General features: G+C 41.0%; 2 protein-coding genes across 4 annotated transcripts; one reads left to right on the forward strand and one right to left on the reverse strand.

The window, feature by feature from the left end:
- Window positions 1-1,438: 1,438 nt before the first annotated feature.
- Window positions 1,439-15,781, reverse strand: LOC101738087 (WD repeat-containing protein on Y chromosome). 3 transcript variants are annotated; one of them, XM_062671617.1, is made up of 18 exons: window positions 15,378-15,781; window positions 14,376-14,567; window positions 13,623-13,734; window positions 12,715-12,872; window positions 11,962-12,138; window positions 11,439-11,618; window positions 10,763-10,996; window positions 9,321-9,573; window positions 8,803-8,939; window positions 8,322-8,410; window positions 7,858-8,052; window positions 7,302-7,430; window positions 5,198-5,358; window positions 3,967-4,178; window positions 3,487-3,668; window positions 2,757-2,984; window positions 2,110-2,304; window positions 1,439-1,651 (listed from the first exon to the last, which is right to left on the reverse strand). In XM_062671617.1, the coding sequence occupies exons 1-18, from the start codon at window positions 15,630-15,632 to the stop codon at window positions 1,495-1,497; spliced, it is 3,246 nt and encodes a 1,081-aa protein (XP_062527601.1). In that variant the 5' UTR covers window positions 15,633-15,781; the 3' UTR covers window positions 1,439-1,494. The 3 variants fall into 3 exon arrangements, with proteins under 3 accessions (XP_062527601.1, XP_004926930.1, XP_062527602.1); XM_004926873.5 differs by having other exon boundaries at window positions 2,757-2,898; window positions 15,378-15,780; XM_062671618.1 differs by lacking the exon at window positions 14,376-14,567.
- Window positions 15,782-17,913: 2,132 nt separating this feature from the next.
- mRpS21 (mitochondrial ribosomal protein S21) lies at window positions 17,914-19,203 on the forward strand (the record flags this gene model as incomplete). The annotated part of the gene is given in 2 exon segments (NM_001046877.1): window positions 17,914-18,180; window positions 18,634-19,203. Coding segments are annotated over 2 exon segments (291 nt in total). The 3' UTR covers window positions 18,751-19,203.
- Window positions 19,204-19,313: the final 110 nt, after the last annotated feature.

Below are 19,313 nucleotides of genomic sequence, written 5' to 3' on the forward strand. Positions count from 1 at the left end.
GGACTTAGATCTAAACTGCAACTGTTTACAATACAATACTTCTATTTGTATATGACGACGAGTCTGGGTCCAAGTTGTTTTTAAAATGATGACGTCAGCGTGGCTGACGTGATTCTCTTCATTATTATCATTGTCTTCCATAACGACATTAATTAAAACTTACCTTTCCAAACAATTCCATTTATTAAATTTCTAGGATACAATAATAACACAGAGAGGTCCACCCATGCGGCTGTTCGAGTCAGAATGTGTGGCGTTTTTTTTCCTAAGCTGACAGATTTGAAAGGCTATGTCCTCGTAACCCTAACGTGTAGGTGAGCTCTCGGGGCTCAAATCTGGAGGTGTTGTTAACACTGACCCTGGCAAGAGCAGTGCTTCGCAGAATCTACCACCGGATCGGAAAAGGGACCCACTGGAAAGATCTGGCGAGAAGCTCAGTGCGCTGTGTCTACGGGTTAATTTACTATCCGAGCCCTTCGTCGCAAGCGACGGGTTCGACGAAGACCGTGATCGGTGCTTGAGGTACCTAAAAGCACTGTTAGTGGATCGGGAAAATCCGAAATGACGTGTTTAGGGCGACGTCGACTGTTTACCATTCGGTCCACAGCAAGGGGTATGTAATTTCCGGCCGCCACGACAAGAGGGTTTTCACAGCACGATTCCTGAGATATGCAGCACGATCGCGATATCGGAACTCGGCTAACTTCGTGCTACGACAGAGCCTAGCCGATGAAGGCGCGTAGACGTCATCATACTTACCGACCAGCCTTCTTGAAGAGCGGTGCCCCCGTCCTAAGAATTGTCCATTCGTTTTCATTTGCTAATGTCAAGGGAAGTTTTCTAAATTGTTCTAACACAACAAACGTGATTGTTGTACTCAATATTTCTCATAGCTTGATCACCCTATTCGCCACTATGACGATGGTGATGTCGGAGAAGCTACAATTATTAAGCTTCTCCGACATAGTTATTATCTGTTTATTTTACTTAAATAAGATGTAATAGGATAAGCCGTTCTTGTGTGATTCGCTGTCGGACAAACTGATTCGTTATTCATGTTGTTTTTTAGCAAAAATCTATATATATATAAAAATGAATTGTTGTTCGTTAGTATCGCTAAAACTCGAGAACGGCTGGACCGATTTGGCTAATTTTGGTCTTGAATTATTTATGGAAGTCCAGAGAAGGCTTAAAAGCATATAAATATGAAAATGCTCGGATTTAAATAAAAATAACAATTTTGTTTTTCCTTTGATGTGTCCCCCGTCCGACGGATTCCTTTTGTTTGTTTCAAGTTTATTTTATACAAAAGCTTAGGTCTTTTATTTATCGATTGAGGGACTACGAAGTCTGCCGGGTCAGTACTTAATAAATAGGAAACCTATCTTCTACGACTTTGTTATAGGCAATTTTAATCAGATATAAATAAAAAAATGTATGAGCTGCAGTATTTATTACGTATAAAATTACAAATGAATTAGAATTGGGTGTTATTTAAAGTGAGTGTAGTTCAATGTTGGTGTGGGTCGTGCTGGAAGTGCGTGCGACGCGTGCCGAGGAGCCGCGTGCGCCGGGCCTGCACGAGCGGCGGCGTGCGGGCGCGCCGCACGGGCTGGCTAGACGCCATGCGCAGCGCGCTGTACACCGGGATCTGCACCGCACACGCCCCGTCACTAGCTACACTATATGAGGCACCTACATCCACTGACAGGACGCGGGTGCTCGACTCCGGACAGACCATACCAGTGCCACCAGAAATTTTGATCGCATGTCTGTGATGTGAGCTTCAAAAACCACTTAAATGCAGGTGGACCGCGAGCTAATAATAATGATAAACTAAGCAAGACTCATATTATTCTTCTCAGTCGTGTGCACTCTCGGCAGAGTGGTCGTGGTCACCATTTCGGATGTGCTTCACCAAACGTCACCATTCCTCGCCTACCGCGGCTCTCTTTGTGCAGTCGTTGACGGGATCGTTTAGAACTGCCTTTATTTGGTCGTTCTCTTGTAACCCCCAATTATGCCTTGTACCACAAAGCGCTCAACCGAGTCGTCACCCCGTCGCAACACATTAGTTACCTTAAACATTACTAGGCAGAAAAAACTCACAGTTGGCAGGGAGTCATCGAGAACAATAGGATCCTGCCGATCTGGTCTCGAGGGTAGGTGGAAGTAGTTTCCGAGTAGCGGCTCGGAGGGCGGGGCTCCGTACGTCCGGCACAGCTCCTGCTCGGTGATGTCGCGCAGCTTGTCCTCCTCCACCTGCCCCGGCACGTAGCGGGAGACGTAGCCCCCGCGCCACACCTGAACGCGATCTTAGCTTGGTACTTGTGTAATGTATCTAACACGAACGGTAGTCCGTCTGCGGGTACAAGGCGGTACCACGGCCATATTATTTCTCGTAAGTTCAGCGAGCTCTCAACCTGAATGACGCCACACTCACTGAGACTTGAGGTCGTCGTCTCAAATAACATCTGTATTATATGTATTGTGGCGGGTAGCCATCATACAAGACAATATATTTGACAGATGCCTGAATCTCGCATAAGACATTTTCAAGATAAGCTTGCATATACTGGTATACAACAAGATCCGAACAATAAGATCGGGACCGTCGGTCTACCGAGCAATATCACCAGCTCGGTCTTTCCAGATCTTCCACCGAGCGGAGGTAATTCCGTCATCAAACCCTCAAAATATCTTTATTTATTTATTAAATAGCCTTTAATTAAAAGTAAAAGTAATAATTGTATCACCTTAAAAGTCGTAAAACTCGCAACTTTCTTGACGTCAGGCGGGAACCTTGTAAGGTCGAGACTCCAGGGCAAGAAGCTGCCCAGCGTGTGCAAGTATTCACCGGACAGGCGCCACACTCGCACGCTGTAGTCCGAGCTACCGCTGGAAGCCATAGCAGAGAACTACGACTTACAGACCACCACATAATGTCCCACGGTCCTCTTAGGCACGAGTGGGCCATCGGAAAACTGACAATTCTAAGGTTTCATGTGTTGATCGAAAGAACAAACAAAAATTAAAAAATCGATTTTTATTGTGAAATGCTATAATAACGTAACCGCAAACTTCCATAAATTGATAGTTAGAATCCACCCAGAATATCTCATATGATATTAGTTTAAGAAAAATAAATAAAACATCGAATTGAAGTCGTTGTGGCCTCAAGTCTGGTGTTCGAATCCCGCAGGCGGGTAAATTTTTTGTAATGAAATATGTATTTAACAAATTGACGATTGACTTCCACGGTGGAGGAATAACATTATGTAATGAAAATGAAAACCATAAAATTATAATTTGCGAAATAGCTGGTGGTAGGACCGCTTGCGAGTACGCTAGAGTAGGCACGACCACCCTGCCTATTTTTGTTATGAAGCAGTAATTTTAGGACGTTTCGGTTTAGCGAGAAAGCAAGGAAAAAATGTATTCAATATATGGTGTATTTTAAATAAGTGTATCGTATATTGACCTCACCTGAACAACAGTTTGAGTTCGTCGACATAAGCGAGGGTCGTGACGCAGCGCAGGTGTGCGCGGTAGCTGTTGAGCAACAGCGGGAGCGGCTGCTGGCGGACGCAGCGCTTGGCGCGGCCCTCCAGCCGGTCCCGCCATAGAAACGGAAACTCTAAACGTAGCTTCGGCATACAGATGTGGACCTGCGAGTCACCGCGTGACTGCGGTCAGTAGTTGTGGACGGTTGACGCCCAGAAGACATTGTTATTAGAATGACCATGTACTCAAATAAACTAGGTAACACTAGGGTAACAAATGAGCTGACGGTCCACACGGTACCATGCTATTGGACACTGAACCTATGGACTATGCCAAACTCACGACTGATACTGCAGTGACGGTCCCAGACTTGCGCGCGGCAGTTATAGGCAGTGGTGGCACGTACTATGGGCTCACAATACCTAACTTTATTTTGCAAAAAATCAAACAATGCAATCTCACCTCTTCGTTCCGCAGATAGTTTCTCATGAGCCAAACCTTGATATACCCGATTGTGGTACCGGTGAAGAGATAGTCATTGTTCGTGTCGGTAGCGAATGCCGACACATAGTCTCCAGCCGTGTGAATGGCCTGGAACGAGCCTTGGTATCCGCCGGCTGAATGATCCGACCAACCTTGGACCTGACCGTTCTCCAGAGAGAGCATTAGAGATGCTACAAATTAAAGATATTTCATGAAATGTTAATATAATGTGTAATGTTATCATGAATAGCTTATGATACAACACCAGCAACTCTAATTAATTCCAAGGTAGATATCTTTTATTGATAAAATACTTGAGCTGTATGATTTTTTATCGCACTAGATGAGTTAACGGGCTCACTGATTGCCTGATATTAGGTCTTTACCTATCAAGTTGCCGTTAATAGTACACAGAAAGTTAAGTAAGCTTTCTGTCAATCCAAAATATGCACCTATGGTATCTTATCAAACTTAGGTATGTTCTTTCCAAAGTTTGGACAACTTGGCAGGGAAAACATTCAAGCATTAAAGAGTTTGTTAGCTTCCGCACACCTGACTTCTTCAAGAAGGCCATTGAAAAATTACGACCTTGCAGGCAGAGATGCATCGATACTGTGGCTACTTCTGTACATTAAGGGGCAACTTCCTTAGTAAAGACCTAATATTAATAATAAAAATTTCATTAAAAGGCTTGTTTCATGCCTAAAGTTTGGTACATAGTAAGGTATTCATGAGATTTTTTTTCCATTATTGCTTAGGCGGGTGGATGAGCTCACAGCCCACCTGGTGTTAAGTGGTTACTGGAGCCCATAGACAGCTACAACGTAAATGCGCCAACCACCTTGAGATATAAGTTCTAAGGTCTCAGTATAGTTACAAAGGCTGCCCCACCCTTCAAGACGAAACGCATTACTGCTTCACGTCAGAAATAGGCGGGGTGGTGGTACCTACCCGTGCGGACTCACAAGAAGTCCTACCACCAGTTTTATTGCCCTTGTAGGCAGACGAGTAACGGCCCACCTTATGGTGAGTGATTACCGTCGGCCATGGACTTCAGCAATGCCAGGGGCAGAGCCAAGCCGCTCCTATCGCGCGTTTACCATGTATGCACGAACCTTTAATTAATCAGATAACTAGATATACATCGATGCACCCTTCCAGTACTTTTATATGAGGAGCACTGATAAAGCAGCACGTGTAAATCGCTTACCAACGTTCATGGAGCATGGTCTGGTGAGTAAAAAGATGATTGCATGAACAGCCAACTGTCGCATGTGCTGGGCTCGGGCCGGTAGAGACACAGTCGACACTCTGCGAGCGTAGGCCTTACGCATCGCTGTCGACGCACTCACGGACTCACGTTCAACCATGCTGATGAAGGAGACTTGGTTCCACGTGACTTGTAACACTTTGGTGTTTGAACTTACCTGACCATCTGTATCGCGAGCCGACCAATCATTTGATTTGATGGATTTTGTCATAATTTTAGTAATTCTTTATCAAGCTTATTAAATATGCCACAAACCAAACAGACAAATACTGTCTTTATAATTTATTTCCTCATCAATACTATCCGTCATTTTTCTTTCGTGAAGAAAATAAAAGACTTAATCTTGAATTTAATAAGTCGTTGCGTTCCGAGATAACATTTAGGTAAAGCATTATGTCTATCGGTGCACGTATCTACTCGTTTTTGTCTCTTGTGTTCCCGCCACTCACAAGCCTTCCTAGCTACCTTCCTAGCTAGCTAGCGACGAAGCAATGTTTATTTATTAATGTAATGCTATTGCACGCACAGCGGTCACAATCCGACAACAGTTAAATAAATTATCCTTCTAGATTTCGATTTAGCTTAGCATACTCTTCTCCGGTTGAGGATTGAATAGTTTATTCTTAAAAATTACCGACTAAATTAACCGGATATACTAATAGCTCATAGCATGGAGCCAAATGCAATTTTTAAAACTCTTCATACGCTTGGTATTAGTAAAATGTTTGTGTACCGGGCTATTAATAGGTGCAATGAGAACTCCTCTGTTTATGACAAAAAAGATCTGGCCGTCCACGTAGTGTTCGTACGAAAAAGGTGGTCAAAGCAGTAAGAATTCGAAGAAATCCTGTCCGAAAGCAAAAGATTTTATCTCGGGAGATGAAGATAGCACCTAGAATCAAGTCGCGTATTTTAAAATATGACTTAAGACTTGCAGCCTATAAGAGACGTACTAGTCATTTCTTAACTGATAATTTAAAAGAGAATAGGTTGGTAATATCAAAACAACACTGAAACGGTACGCAAAGGGAAGTCATAGAAAAATGTTGTTTACGGATGAGAAATTTTTTACATTTGAGCAACATTTTTACAAAGAAAATGACCGTATTTATTCTCAAAGCTCTAAGGAAGCTTCCCAATTAGTCGACAGAGTGCAACGTGGGCACTATCCGACTTCAGTGATGGTTTGGTGGGGTATTAGCTATGAAGGAATGACTGGGCCATACTTTTGTGAAAAAGGTATCAAAAGATCGGCACAAGTGTATCAAGATACCATTCTTGAGAAGGTATTGAAGCCCCTTAGCAACACCATGTTCAATAATCAAGAATGGTCATAAAGCTCTGTCTACGCAGTCTTGGTTGGAAAGGAACGTTTCGGACTTCATCAGAGCTGAAGACTGGCCGTCGTCTAGTCCCGATCTTAATCCGCTGGATTATGATTTATGGTCAGTTTTAGAGAGTACGGCTTGCTCTAAACACCATGATAATTGGAGTCCCTAAAACAATCCGTACGATTGGCAGTAAAAAAAATTCCCATGGAAAGAGTGCGTGCTTCTATTGATAACTGGCCTCAACGATTAAAGGACTGTATTGCAGCCAATGGAGACCATTTCGAATAAGCTTTTTATACTTTAAATTGTTTTATTTTTATGTATTAAACTAAAACACTGTAAAAGAAATAAATTTTATTTGCCATAGATTTTTTTTTGTTTTCCTTAGTAACAGTATTTATGGCCAGACTAAGTATATATTTTTTTCACCCCTGGAGGTGAAGTGTGTATACTTATATATTATAGAATAGCATAGCACAGCATAGTATTAGCATAGCATTTAGTTTAAAACATAATTAATAGGTGTAATCTCGTATGTCCCCCTAATAAGGCGGGCCACCCAGAAACATAGGCTTCTTCATAATTGTAAACTAGGATTAAGATGATTATTAAACATAGAATACACGCAAGAAGTCGTTTTCCTTTAAAACCTCCCAAAGTACAACATTACAAAGTGTGCCAGTCCGTTAGAAATGAGCGATAGATTCATCAACCTGGGTCTTCTCATAGAAGAAGCCCGTCTTGAAGCAGGCGATGAGGACTGGGCTGAGGAGGAGGCACGAGCTTCACGCTTGGAGTACTGCATCTTGATTCGAAGGGTTGGTTCCGTGCATGAAAAACGTCTATAGATAAAATAATTAGTGGGCTTGGGACCCGGGAATCTAATGATTATTAAAGTGAAACTTTTATTACATTGGATCAAACTTTTTCGTCTATGTGTTGCATGTCGCGTGACGGTCCGCCGCGGAGTAGGGATAAAGTGAAAGGCTCGTCAGAGCTCGTCAGGGCAGCCAAGGCCAAGATGGCGGTGCCTATAGTTCGCAGCAGCTGACCGTGTAGTGTATAGACTATTACTCATTTGTGCCAGTGCTCCACGCTATTTTGTTTGTTTTTGTCAGTGTGTAATAATGTAAATGTTGTTTGTCATCGTTTAATGTTTATAATGTGAAAAAAGTTTCACTTTTACTGGGGTTTCATAAAACCACACAACTATTGTTTATCCTTATCCTAATAGCACTTTTAAATCATCTGCCTTATAAAAATGTTCACCGATAGGGCTGTCCAGTCTCCAGCTTCCACAGCAATAGTTCAGAGTTGTAGGAAGCAGTAGCAAGCGCCAGGGGAGGTCGAGCTGCAGCAGCCAACACGTCGTCGCTGTGCCGCGTTTCCCAACTCTTGCCGGTGCTGCCGGTGCCAGTCTCTTCGAACTCTGTCACGTGACGATTCCAGCCCACTGCCAAGATCCTACAAAATAGATCAGCATCTTTCTAGGCGTTTCGTAGGATAGCCAATTAAGTTCCGAGTTGAAGGTATTTTCTGCTGCGAAGCCATGTGATTGTTTATGGAGTGCCGGCACAGCCAAGTCGCATTATGTACGATGTATCTATATAAATAAAAAACATTTTTACGTACATTGTTTGGGTCAAATTTGGGTCGGAGCTATTTCTGCGCGAGCGGATATCGCTTGCATGACGTCTCATTTAGCTTTGACGAATACAAGCATAAGTACCTACCTTCCTTCAACCCAAAAGCAGCTGGTCACTTCGCACATATGTTCGATACTCATGGTCCTCAAACATATTCCAGTGTTGAAGTTCCACACCTACAGAACAAAAATCTTCTTAAAATGCAGAAGCTATAAATACATAAACAATCTACATACTAGTCTTGGCCTTGTTGTTAGCATTAGTTATTTGTACGTTGATTTCTCTGTATCCTTTAAGCTTTTTATCTATAAATTTATCTGTTTCGCAATATATAAAATAGTTTTGGCATGAACGTATTGCTATCGTGAGCTGAAAAAGAAGATAGCCCATCAGGCTATCGGAGATGGTTGAGGATAGCTATAGGTTGATAAGAAGCTGCCCTGCTAATAATAAAATGGCTAGCAACACTTAAAAGTTGCGACAGTCACTAGATTGTTTTTGTCTTTGAAAATAGATTAAGACTTCTTCTACACAATCGCACATCTTCATGTTTTTAGAGCTAACTCACCTTGAGCGACCCATTTCTGGCTCCCGTCAATAGGAGTTGGTATCCAGGGTCGAAGCATGCTGCAGTGATTTCCACTGGAATCAACTCTCCATGGAGCAGACGGGTGTGAGCATCCCGGATCAGAGTGTTTCGCTTTCCTTTACACATTGATTTATGTATGAATGGATGAATTAAGTATGTAGCGTTAACAAGTCCGTTATTAAGTTTTTAAAAAATCATCTTTGTTACTTTGAAATCAATTTTGAATTTTAAGTACCTACTTTTACGCGTTGATTATTATTACTAATTTTTCCTTTTGTTGACGTCTATTGGCTCGGTAACCACTTAACACCAGGTGGACTGTGAACTCATCCACCCTATAATTAATTAACTATACTTGAGACTTTAGAGCTTATGTCTCGAGGTGGGTGACGCATTTACGTTGTAGATGTCTATGGGCTCCAGTAACCACTTAACACCAGGTGGGCTGTGAGCTCGTCCACCCATCTAAGCAATAAAAATAAAAAAATGAAACCAACCCGTCGCTGGATCCCAGTTGATAATAATGCTGTCCATTCCACAAGTGATGATGACCTTGAAGAGCGGGTTGTACAGCACCTCGGCCACGGCCCTCGAGTGCGTGAAGCCGTCGGTGTGCGCCGGGTTGAGCTGCTCGTCCAGCACGAGCACGGCCACCTTCATGGCTGCGAGGATGTACTCGCGGCTGACCGGGTTGTACACCGCCGTGATGGGCGTGCGCTCGCCCACTTGTGCTGGCACGTCGATGTACGTCTGAGAGGTCGCAGACTCTGTTTTTTTTTTCCAACCTAAGCTGATGGTCTAGAGAGAGCATATCAGCGTCACCGGGCTAGTAGGTGAGCTCACGGGGTTCAAACCTAACGTTGTTGCTAACAAGAGTCGTCCTTCGCAGAATCTAACACCGGATCGGAAACGCGACCCACTGAGAATTTCTGGCGAGAAACTCAGTGGGCTGTGTCTGTGGGGAATTGTATTCGCTGATAAACTTAACCTTTCTCTTCAAAGATTCTTTGTAGCGGCGTAGAAATATAACCGCAAAATTGTAGCGGCAAAATTGTAAATGTGTACCACTTGTACTGGAAAATTAAAATCAGGTTTTTTTTATTTATTGCTTAGATGGTTGGACGAGCTCACAGCCCACCTGGTGTTAAGTGGTTACTGGAGCCCATGGACATCTACAACGTAAATGCACCACCCACCTTGAGATATAAGTTCTAAGATCTCAGTATAGTTACAACGGCCCACCCTTCAAACCGAAACGCATTACTGCTTCACGGCAGAAATAGGCAGGGCGGTGGTGCCTACCCGCGCGGACTCACAAGTGGTCCTACCACCAGTAATTACGCAAATTATAATTTTGCGGGTTTCACTTTTATTTTACGATGTTATTCCTTCACCGTGGAAGTCAATCGTGAACATTTGTTGAGTACGTATTTCATTAGAAATATTGGTACCCGCCTGGGATTCGAACACAGGTGCATCGCTCAACACGAATGCACCGGATGTCTTATCTCTTAGGCCACGACGACTTCTGTTCCTAGATATTTGCTACAAATCCACATTGATTGAGCCATTTCGACAAAGCGGCACGACACGAGAACCCTCTCATCGTGGCCACCGGGAACTACATTGCCGATCTTGCGAACCGAATGGTAAACAGTCGATGTCACCCAAAACATGTCATCTCGGATCCTCCTGATCCACTGACGGTACTTTTAGGTACCCAAAGCACTGGTCATCATTCTCGTCGAACTCGTCGCTTGCGACGAAGAGCTGGGCGAGTAAATTAACCCACAGACACAGCCCACTGAGTTTCTCGCCGGATCTTCTCAGGGCGTCGCGTTTCGATACGGTGGTAGATTCTGCGAAGGACGGCTCTTGCTAGGGTTCCTGTTACGCTGTGCGGGAAATGAGTAAAATCTTTCATCGCTTGGCGCCTCACTTGTATGCAGACTTGTCCGTGTACATCCCAGACTTTGATAATTCTGTCTCTGGAGAGGGAGTAGACGGTTTGACCGTTGTTCTGCAGCACGATGTTGGTGACGGCGGCGTGGTGGCCCAACAGAATTGCATTACATTTACTGGGAACGAAAGGATTCCACACTCGAACTGCACAATCCGGACCACCCGTTACCAGTACATGAGCGGCTTCGTCGAACGCGAAGCATTGAATGCCCTGGGATATTAAACAAATTTTAATTATTATAGAAACACTAGTGTCATACTTATTGTACTTAACACTGACAACAATTAGCACTCGAAGTTCGGCAGTAGAAATCATATATTACTGGAATAATTTTGTGCCAAAGCTACCTCCTGAGTACGAAGCTAAGCTTATCTAAGCTTTCCTAATAGGTAGAACGCCTTGTGGTACTAGTGGCAGTTAGGTAAGGCCAGCAGTGGATATAAACTGTTTAATGTATACTTAAGCATATTTGATTTGCAACAATTGAAAAAACGGACACCTCTCGACCACGGCGGCGGTAGAATGGATAGTCCGGTAAACCTGTTTGCCATTTGTCGTCCATTGCAATGAGACACTATGTACTACTTACTACGAAGCAGTTATAGTTCAATAAATTTGTATCATGCATTTTAGTTTAAAACAATACCCGAACCTTTTCAACTTTAAACATGTTATGAGTTTTAGAGCCAGCGATGTCACACATGAGTAAGGAGTCGACACACGTGGAGCACGACACCACACAGTGCAAGGACTCGTAGTACGACACTTGACGAACCCAATCGCTGTGAACCCTGGTCAGTTCCACTAGCTGCATTGCTGGCAGCAGTTGAGGCTGTAATTATTATTATTGCTATGAAATGAATTTTTAGTATTTTCATTAAAATTGATATTGAGATATTTTAAAATCTTTAGTAACGATGGTAACCACTTGCAGAATATTATAATGTAGTTTTTTATGGTGTTGTGACATTGCAGCAGTTCATATGCGATCAGCGGAGATGAGCACCCGAGATGGACTGCTCCTTCTGTTGCCTTCTTAGAATTCAATAAATGACCGAAAAAGTTCCAGCAGGGCATTTTGGATGTAGGTGGACTATTTTCGGTGGCCTACTGTACCGTAAAAGAAATATGCAAACAGTCCCACAGCTTCACCAAGAACGAACTAGATTCTCCACCTTACGCTGCAAATCTACATGTCGGAGCTGTATGAGCGCCTTCCCCGGCTGGTTCTGGAACGGTCCGCGTTTGATCGGTGAAAACATCAGCACTCGGACGTTGCCGCCCACGTCGCCACAGATCAGGAGGCACTTCTCGTTTATATCCTTGTGGAAGTGGTAGTACATTGTGCAAATCTAAACAAAGTTTAAATACTAGTTATTTATTATTCTAATAAATAGATATATTCTATTTCATTCTCTGTCTCGGTCTTCTTTGTTCCTGGTCATTGAACAAACTAGACGTGTTTTGTGGTGCTCCATTTGTAATTTAAATTGTGAAGTTATTAAAATAAACTAAGTGAACAGAACCAGTGCATTCTCAATAACAATATTCCCAGTGAATTAAATAAGTAGATTCAATATTAATCACTAGTTTCGTTTTCTGTGAATAAAGGTTAAATAGAAAACAACTTGTCGGTGGTAAAACAAGGTATACCGCACCATCACCTTGCGCCGTCGCGCTTTCCAGTTTGGAGGAAGCCACAGCCGTGGTGCAAACACGTGCAAATGATTAACGTCCTAATGTTTGGAGGTCATTCAAGTCGTAGCGCGTCTGCTCGTTTACGCTAGTTAAAAATTTACTTCTGGAATGTTCGGACATCAGATGTTCGCTTTTATGGGTAAATACATTGTTTTTTATATTACAATTCCTAATGAGGTAAGCTAAATAAAGCTTTTTGAAATAAAATGAATATGGTAAATTAAACTAGCCATGAACTCCCAACTAGTGATGACAATCTTCAGCGTGAAGGTCTTGGCTGTGCAGTCATAGAAACGAAGGTCTCGTTCCGTGGAGCTTGTCACTATGATGTTTACATCTGGCATACACACCAAGTCCGTTACCCACGTTATGCGGACTTTTAGATGAGCTGGATTCAAGAAAGAAGACAATATCAGTCATGTATAGTAACAAGCGTGAACTAAGTCTTGAAATAGTAGATTCTAATCTGATAAATATAAAAAATATTAACGGCTTATAATCTGGTGTTTTTTAATTCGTTTCGTATTTTCCAATGTCTATGATTCGCGAAAACTTATTTGAGGTAATACCGCCACCTCACAATTACATTCTCACAACGCGCGACTAGAGCTGACTCCATCCATCCCGCTGGAATGAACACATCGATATGTCCTTGATAAAAAGAGGTTTTTAAAAAGTCCTGGACGGTAGACAAGAGATTGACTATACCCCTGAGCGGTGGAGACTAGTCACCGTCAGACGGGTCATATGCTGGTCTACCTTGGAGGGCAGTAAAACTTGAGAAAGTAATTTAGAATACTCTTCGTCTTTAAGCATAATAGAATATGAACAAAAGCTTAAACTGGTCGAATAGATATTTTTGTTTATAGTTTCTAAAAGGAAATTACCTACATATTATTCAGGCAAATGTGAGACCAATTTTAAATACCTCTTCTCACTGGCAAAGATGACGCGTTCATATCTCACCTCGTGTTAGCGTGCCTATTAAGATCTATTGATAACTAGACCCATAAGTCTTTTAATTGTTCTTGTTGTACATGTGTCTACAAGATCATAATTCCGGATTGCTTCCACTGCCTAATCTATTTAAAAAAATAAGTACCTAGCTCAAGAAATATTCATTATGACGAACACTAACGGCTAGAAGAGAAGGCAGTTCTGAGAAGCACCATGTCGAGCGACCACCAGTTGATCATGCCGTCGCGACTGGCCGTTATGTACGTGCCCTGCATCGGGTCCGTGCTTCGATCCTGTAGAAATGGTAAATACTTACTAATTACAAACTATTCGTCTCCATCATAATTTACTAGTTAGTAAAGAAAATTTAAGGTAACATTAGTATCCCTCCCTATAAAGAATACAAGGCAGGAGGTCTCCTTAATACGATGTGCTTTTGCAGAGCATAATGTTTTCCTTTGCTTTATTTTATTGGAGACATTTGAACCTATCAATATCAAACCCATTTTAAAAATCCAAAATTTTTATTTAGGAAGGAACTATTAAATAGCAGCATACAATAGTTTAGATACCGTTATTAAGTTGGCTTCTCCCCAACTTTGCTTATACTATAGGTATAATACCTAAACACAAACACAGAAACCAACATTTCATTGTTATGATACAAATCTAAATAAACACTATGTTAGCAGCAAAGTGTGGAATATCACCCCTTTTGTTTCATAGTGCAGAAACACTCTTGTACAACAATTTGTTTCTGTATGCCAATTATAAGACACATAGGTATAGAATAGGCCACGCGTAATTTTCAACTTCATCTCCGTAGTATCACTCGTAGTCACCTCCTTATTTTCCGAGGACGAAATTAGAAGGGTTTTGTTTGCTCTACTAAAATATTTTTTTTAATTTTTTTGAAACTAATCCCGTTAAAAACCTTTGCAACATCAGGACAGAAACATATCCTCGAAACAGGGTGTCGGTGTTGCGAGCGCATGACGGTGGGTAGACCCATGATAGGCGGCTGTAGGGATTCGCGCTGCTCCTCTGCACCACTCGCGAAGTACCCCAGCAGTAGATGGGAGACTAAATCGTCCCATTCTATATCACCGGTTCGATTTGTGTTTATCTGATTTAAAAAAAAGGGTACTTATGTGTTATATTTTACTAATATAAAAATGCAAACTAAATTAGCTCGTTTACAACAGTACCATTCGATATTCATATAAACCATTCATACGAGCTCCGCTATATATGATACAATACCACTTATTTCAATAGCAAATAGACTAGGACCCCGGGGGGTTCAGGGTAGCCTTCACGGTGGCCTTCAGTTGTCCTGAGGGTTCGACCGTCCATCTGTACGATTGTTAAATAAATATGATGCTATTAAAATAAATGTTATTAAGTTAGTTTTATTTCCGTTTTGCGGTTTCGAGATCTTTTTTTGTTTATTTTCCTATCTAAGCTGATAGCCTTGAGAGGCTATTTCAGCGTAACCTTAACTAGTAGGTGAGCTCACGGGGCTCAAACCTGACGACGTTGCTAACACGGACCCTAGCAAGAGCCGTGCTCCGCAGAACCTACCACCCGATCCGGATACGCGACCCATTGAGAAGATCCGGCGAGAAACTCAGGCTGTGTCTGTGGGTTAATTTACTCGTCGAGCCCTTCGTCTCAAGCGACAGGTTCGACGAGAACGATGACCGGTGCTTGAGGTACCTAAAAGCACCGTTAGTGGATCGGGAGGATCTGAAATGACGTGTCGAGATCTAAGGACACAACTTGTGTGTGCTGTGCGTTCTGTTTCACCACTACGCCTGAATTTCTCTATACATTTTTCCAGCGACCTGTTGGTTACATACATTTTATTTTGAGTGCGAGAACCTAAGTACACTAACTTAATAAGCGCTGCATGTTGAAAAATTGTTCAACTAACTTTCATAAACAATATTTTATAATCGTCGTCGTCATATTCAACGTTGAGTAACGTTCTTAACAAATTTCTAAATTCATTCGGAAGCATTTTATTCATATTTGCTTGAAATGCTTCTTTTATTTTCAACATGTCTGTAATGGTACAACGTTCATGGAGAGGTGCATTCTTCCAACGACTTATGTTCTGAAGCGCTGTGCTTGCTTCAGACTTAGTAGAAAAAGTCATTATTGACTTAACATCGCTTTCATTAGCCATTTCGGTGTGAACAGTAAACTGAAATCCGTATGCAAAATAACAACTTGAGGCTCTCGTATTACATTTAATTATCTTAAGGACATTTTCAGAAAAAAATGTATGTAACAATGTTTCAAATTCATTGAACGTGATGACAATTATTGACAATTAGTAACAATTCAAAGAGTATCCGTATTAGTCTGTTGTACCTACGAAAAGTAGAACGAAACAAATTATGTGAAATTGTAGTAAAAGTATGTAAGTATTAAATGAAATGAAAAAGAGTTCACTGAAATGAGAAGAAATAATAGACCTTCTCAGCTACTCGTGGTAGGACCTCTTGTGAGTCCCCGCGGGTAGGTACCACCACCCTGCCTATTTCTGCCGTGAAGCAGTAATGCGTTTCGGTTTGAAGGATGGGGCAGCCGTTGTAAGTATACTTGAGAAAAACTTATACCTCAAGGTGGGTGGCGTATTTACGTTGTAGATGTCTATGGGCTCCAGTAACCACTTAACACCAGGTGGGCTGTGAGCTCGTCCACCCATCTAAGCAATAAAAAAAGCAGCTGATTGAGGGATTCCTGAAAGCTCAATGGCCTTTTTGAAATTACTTCAAAATCTATATAGGTTTTAAAGCGCCTACAGACGTTTAAGCCTATAAAAATACTAACTTAACAAAAAAACAATTAACATTATTATATTCTTGCCAAAAAAATATTTATTGCTTGTTATGGTGGACGAGCTAACGGCCCACCTGGTGTTAAGTGGTTACCGGAGCCCATAGACATTAACAACGTAAATGCTGCCACGTGCCTTGAAAGATGAGTTCTAAGGTCTCCGTTTTAACAGTACAACGGCTGCCCCACCCTTCAAACCGAAAAGCATTACTGCTTTACGGCAGAAATACCTTCTTTTTTTCGTGCCGAGGGCCGAACCTCCTACGAGGTCTCCGCGCCTAGGGGGCGCGCGGGGTATGTGGGACTTGACGATCTGCAAGGTGTTGGGAGCAGACTGCAGGCCTAAGGAATTTTAGGGCCCTACCCACTAAACGACTCCCCTGTACTTTTCGGCCAAGCGTCCGATCCTCTCCAAGGTCAGAACCCGGATGTGGATTCACAAGACGTCTTAACACCAATAATTACGTAAATTATAATTTTGCGGGTTTGATTTTTATTACACGATGTTATTCCTTCACCGTGAGAGTAATCGTAAATATTTTGTAAGTACCTATTTTTGTGTTGTCCAGCTGGAGCACTGGGTATGAATACTCCAGAGGGTCCCACAAACAAGTTCGAAAAGGAATGGTAGCGAGCGAGGTGCGGACGTATTCTCGTGTGTATGCTTCGGTGGTTGCGGGTGAACTGTCGGCGCACGAAAAGGGGCGCGCGCGGCTTGCCAAAGGGAAAGCCCCTCGGTCGCTAGTCTTTGAATCGCGCCGGGAGCCGACAACGAGAACCCTTGATTGGTCGCGGCGCGCGATCAGACGCGGCTGCCGACGCGGCAGGCGTTAGGGTTGCTATACTATGTATTTCATTAGAAAATTTGGTACTTGCCAGCGGGATTCGAACACCGGTGCATCGCTAGGTACAAATGCACGGGGCGTCTTATCTTTTAGGCCACGACGAAATTTGGAAATATATGAATATAATTCAGTAGTAGTTCCATTTTTCCATTAGAGGAAAGTCGAAGGTATTACACCACCTAAGGTATTACACTATGAAGCCTAAACTTTTATAAATTTTGTTTTATAAAAGGTGATAGCGAAATTAAATGATGTTAATTAATTTGAGACATAAATCCATTGGGATGAAATTAAATGAAACGAAATGTTATGGAATGAAATATGATCAAATATCAGTAAAATGATGGTTATTTGCTGAAACTTTTGCAGTGGATTTTTTCGAAGATCCCAAGAAGCTACGCTCAGCAGCTTTGTTTCCTTTTTTCCATATTTGTACAATTTCACAGATACTAAGCGATTAATAAACCACCGTTATTACGTATTAAAACCTGAAGAAATATTAAATTCACAAAGTAAAAAAAACTAAACCAACTCGATCCTCGTGGGGCCAATATGCGACAATCTATAACATAGAATAAGGTCACACATAATTTAAATTAAGTTAGCTCCATAAATAAGCGAGTGCCTTGAGTAACGATATGGAACTAACAAGGTTGATAATTAATTTTAAAATTCTTGCTATGGTTTAGGTTCCCTTTGCGCGTCGAATTTGACAAGTCAAGAAAGCAACCGTTTCTGCTTTTTTATGACTTAAAATACCATAGATAATATTTTTAAGATACTGGAGGATTTGACACAATTTAATTGAGATTTGAGATTTTGTAATACCATTAGAATTGAAAGTTTGGAATTTTTTTATCCAATCACTGTAAAATGCATCTGTCGCTGCGCCTATTATCAAATAGACATCCTTCTTTCATAGCTCGCACAGTGTTTGTACAAAACAACGATATTGACAATGCGTGTAGGTTGATCAACAGGATTATGGGTAAAGAAGGTCTTTTAGCTCAATACAGGCTCACTAGATACTACGAGAAGCCGTTTCAGGTATAAATATTGAAATTTTTTTATTGACAGAAAATCAAAGGTTTCCATCCATATTAAATACACATTCGTTATTTACATGTTAGATGTTGGTCAAGTAAATAAACTTTAACTGTAATTTTATTACAGAAACTCTTCATATTATGCAATAGTATTATTTATTAGTAGTTTACATTTTCGCAACATCGCCTTTATAACAACTTACAAACTTAAAAATTACTTTTAACAGTCTGAGACTGTGAGGTTCATCTTATTATCTTTAGCATAAACAAAGCCATAAAAACTACTTTTGCATTACTCTTTCAAAACAATAAACAAAGCTCTGAATCTTTAATTTTATCTTTAATCTCTAATTATATTAAGTTGAAGACTGTTTTTATATTACCTGATCTGATTATGCTAGTGCTCAAATAAATAAATACTATTTGTTTATTAACACTTTTTTATTTCTTTCAGACTAGACGTCGAGTTAACCATGAAAAATGTAAGGCCATCTACAATGAAGATATGGAGAGAAAAATACAATTTGTATTAAGAAAAAATAGACATGAACCCTTTCCAGGATGTTACTGAATGAAAGATCAAATGTAAATAGTAGATTATAACCACTCATCATGTGAATAATTGGGATAGACCTGCTTAAAAGTTGAAAAACATGACATTGTGAGAAAGACCTCTCCAAAAAACTCAATGTAAAAAAAAACTACGATTCCAGAATAAAAATTAAAGATATTTAAGATACCTAAACATCTAGAAAATTATACACAAACAAACATTGAAAATAATTACAACATAAAAAAACTTTTGAAAATGTGTCAGTTTGATATCTATTAATACTTTTTCTGTTATAGATTTTATATTTATTTTAAAGATACCTAGTACTTAGTAGTACCTTCTAAGAATCTGTCAGTCAGTGTCAGCTTCAGTGGTATGGTCCATAGTTAGGGCATATAAGAATATCTTTTTAGGAAGACTAGTAATGGATGTATAAGTGGGTGTAAAATTGTAATAAATAGATATTTGATATTTTGTTTTATTTTTATTGGAATGACATGACAAATATTGGTTAAAACATGAGCAATGGAGGCTTTTAAGACTCTTAATTACCAAATATTTATGAAAACCATTTTATTTAC

Source organism: Bombyx mori, chromosome 12, assembly GCF_030269925.1.
Source record: "Bombyx mori chromosome 12, ASM3026992v2".
NCBI classification, from domain to species: Eukaryota; Metazoa; Arthropoda; class Insecta; order Lepidoptera; family Bombycidae; genus Bombyx; species Bombyx mori.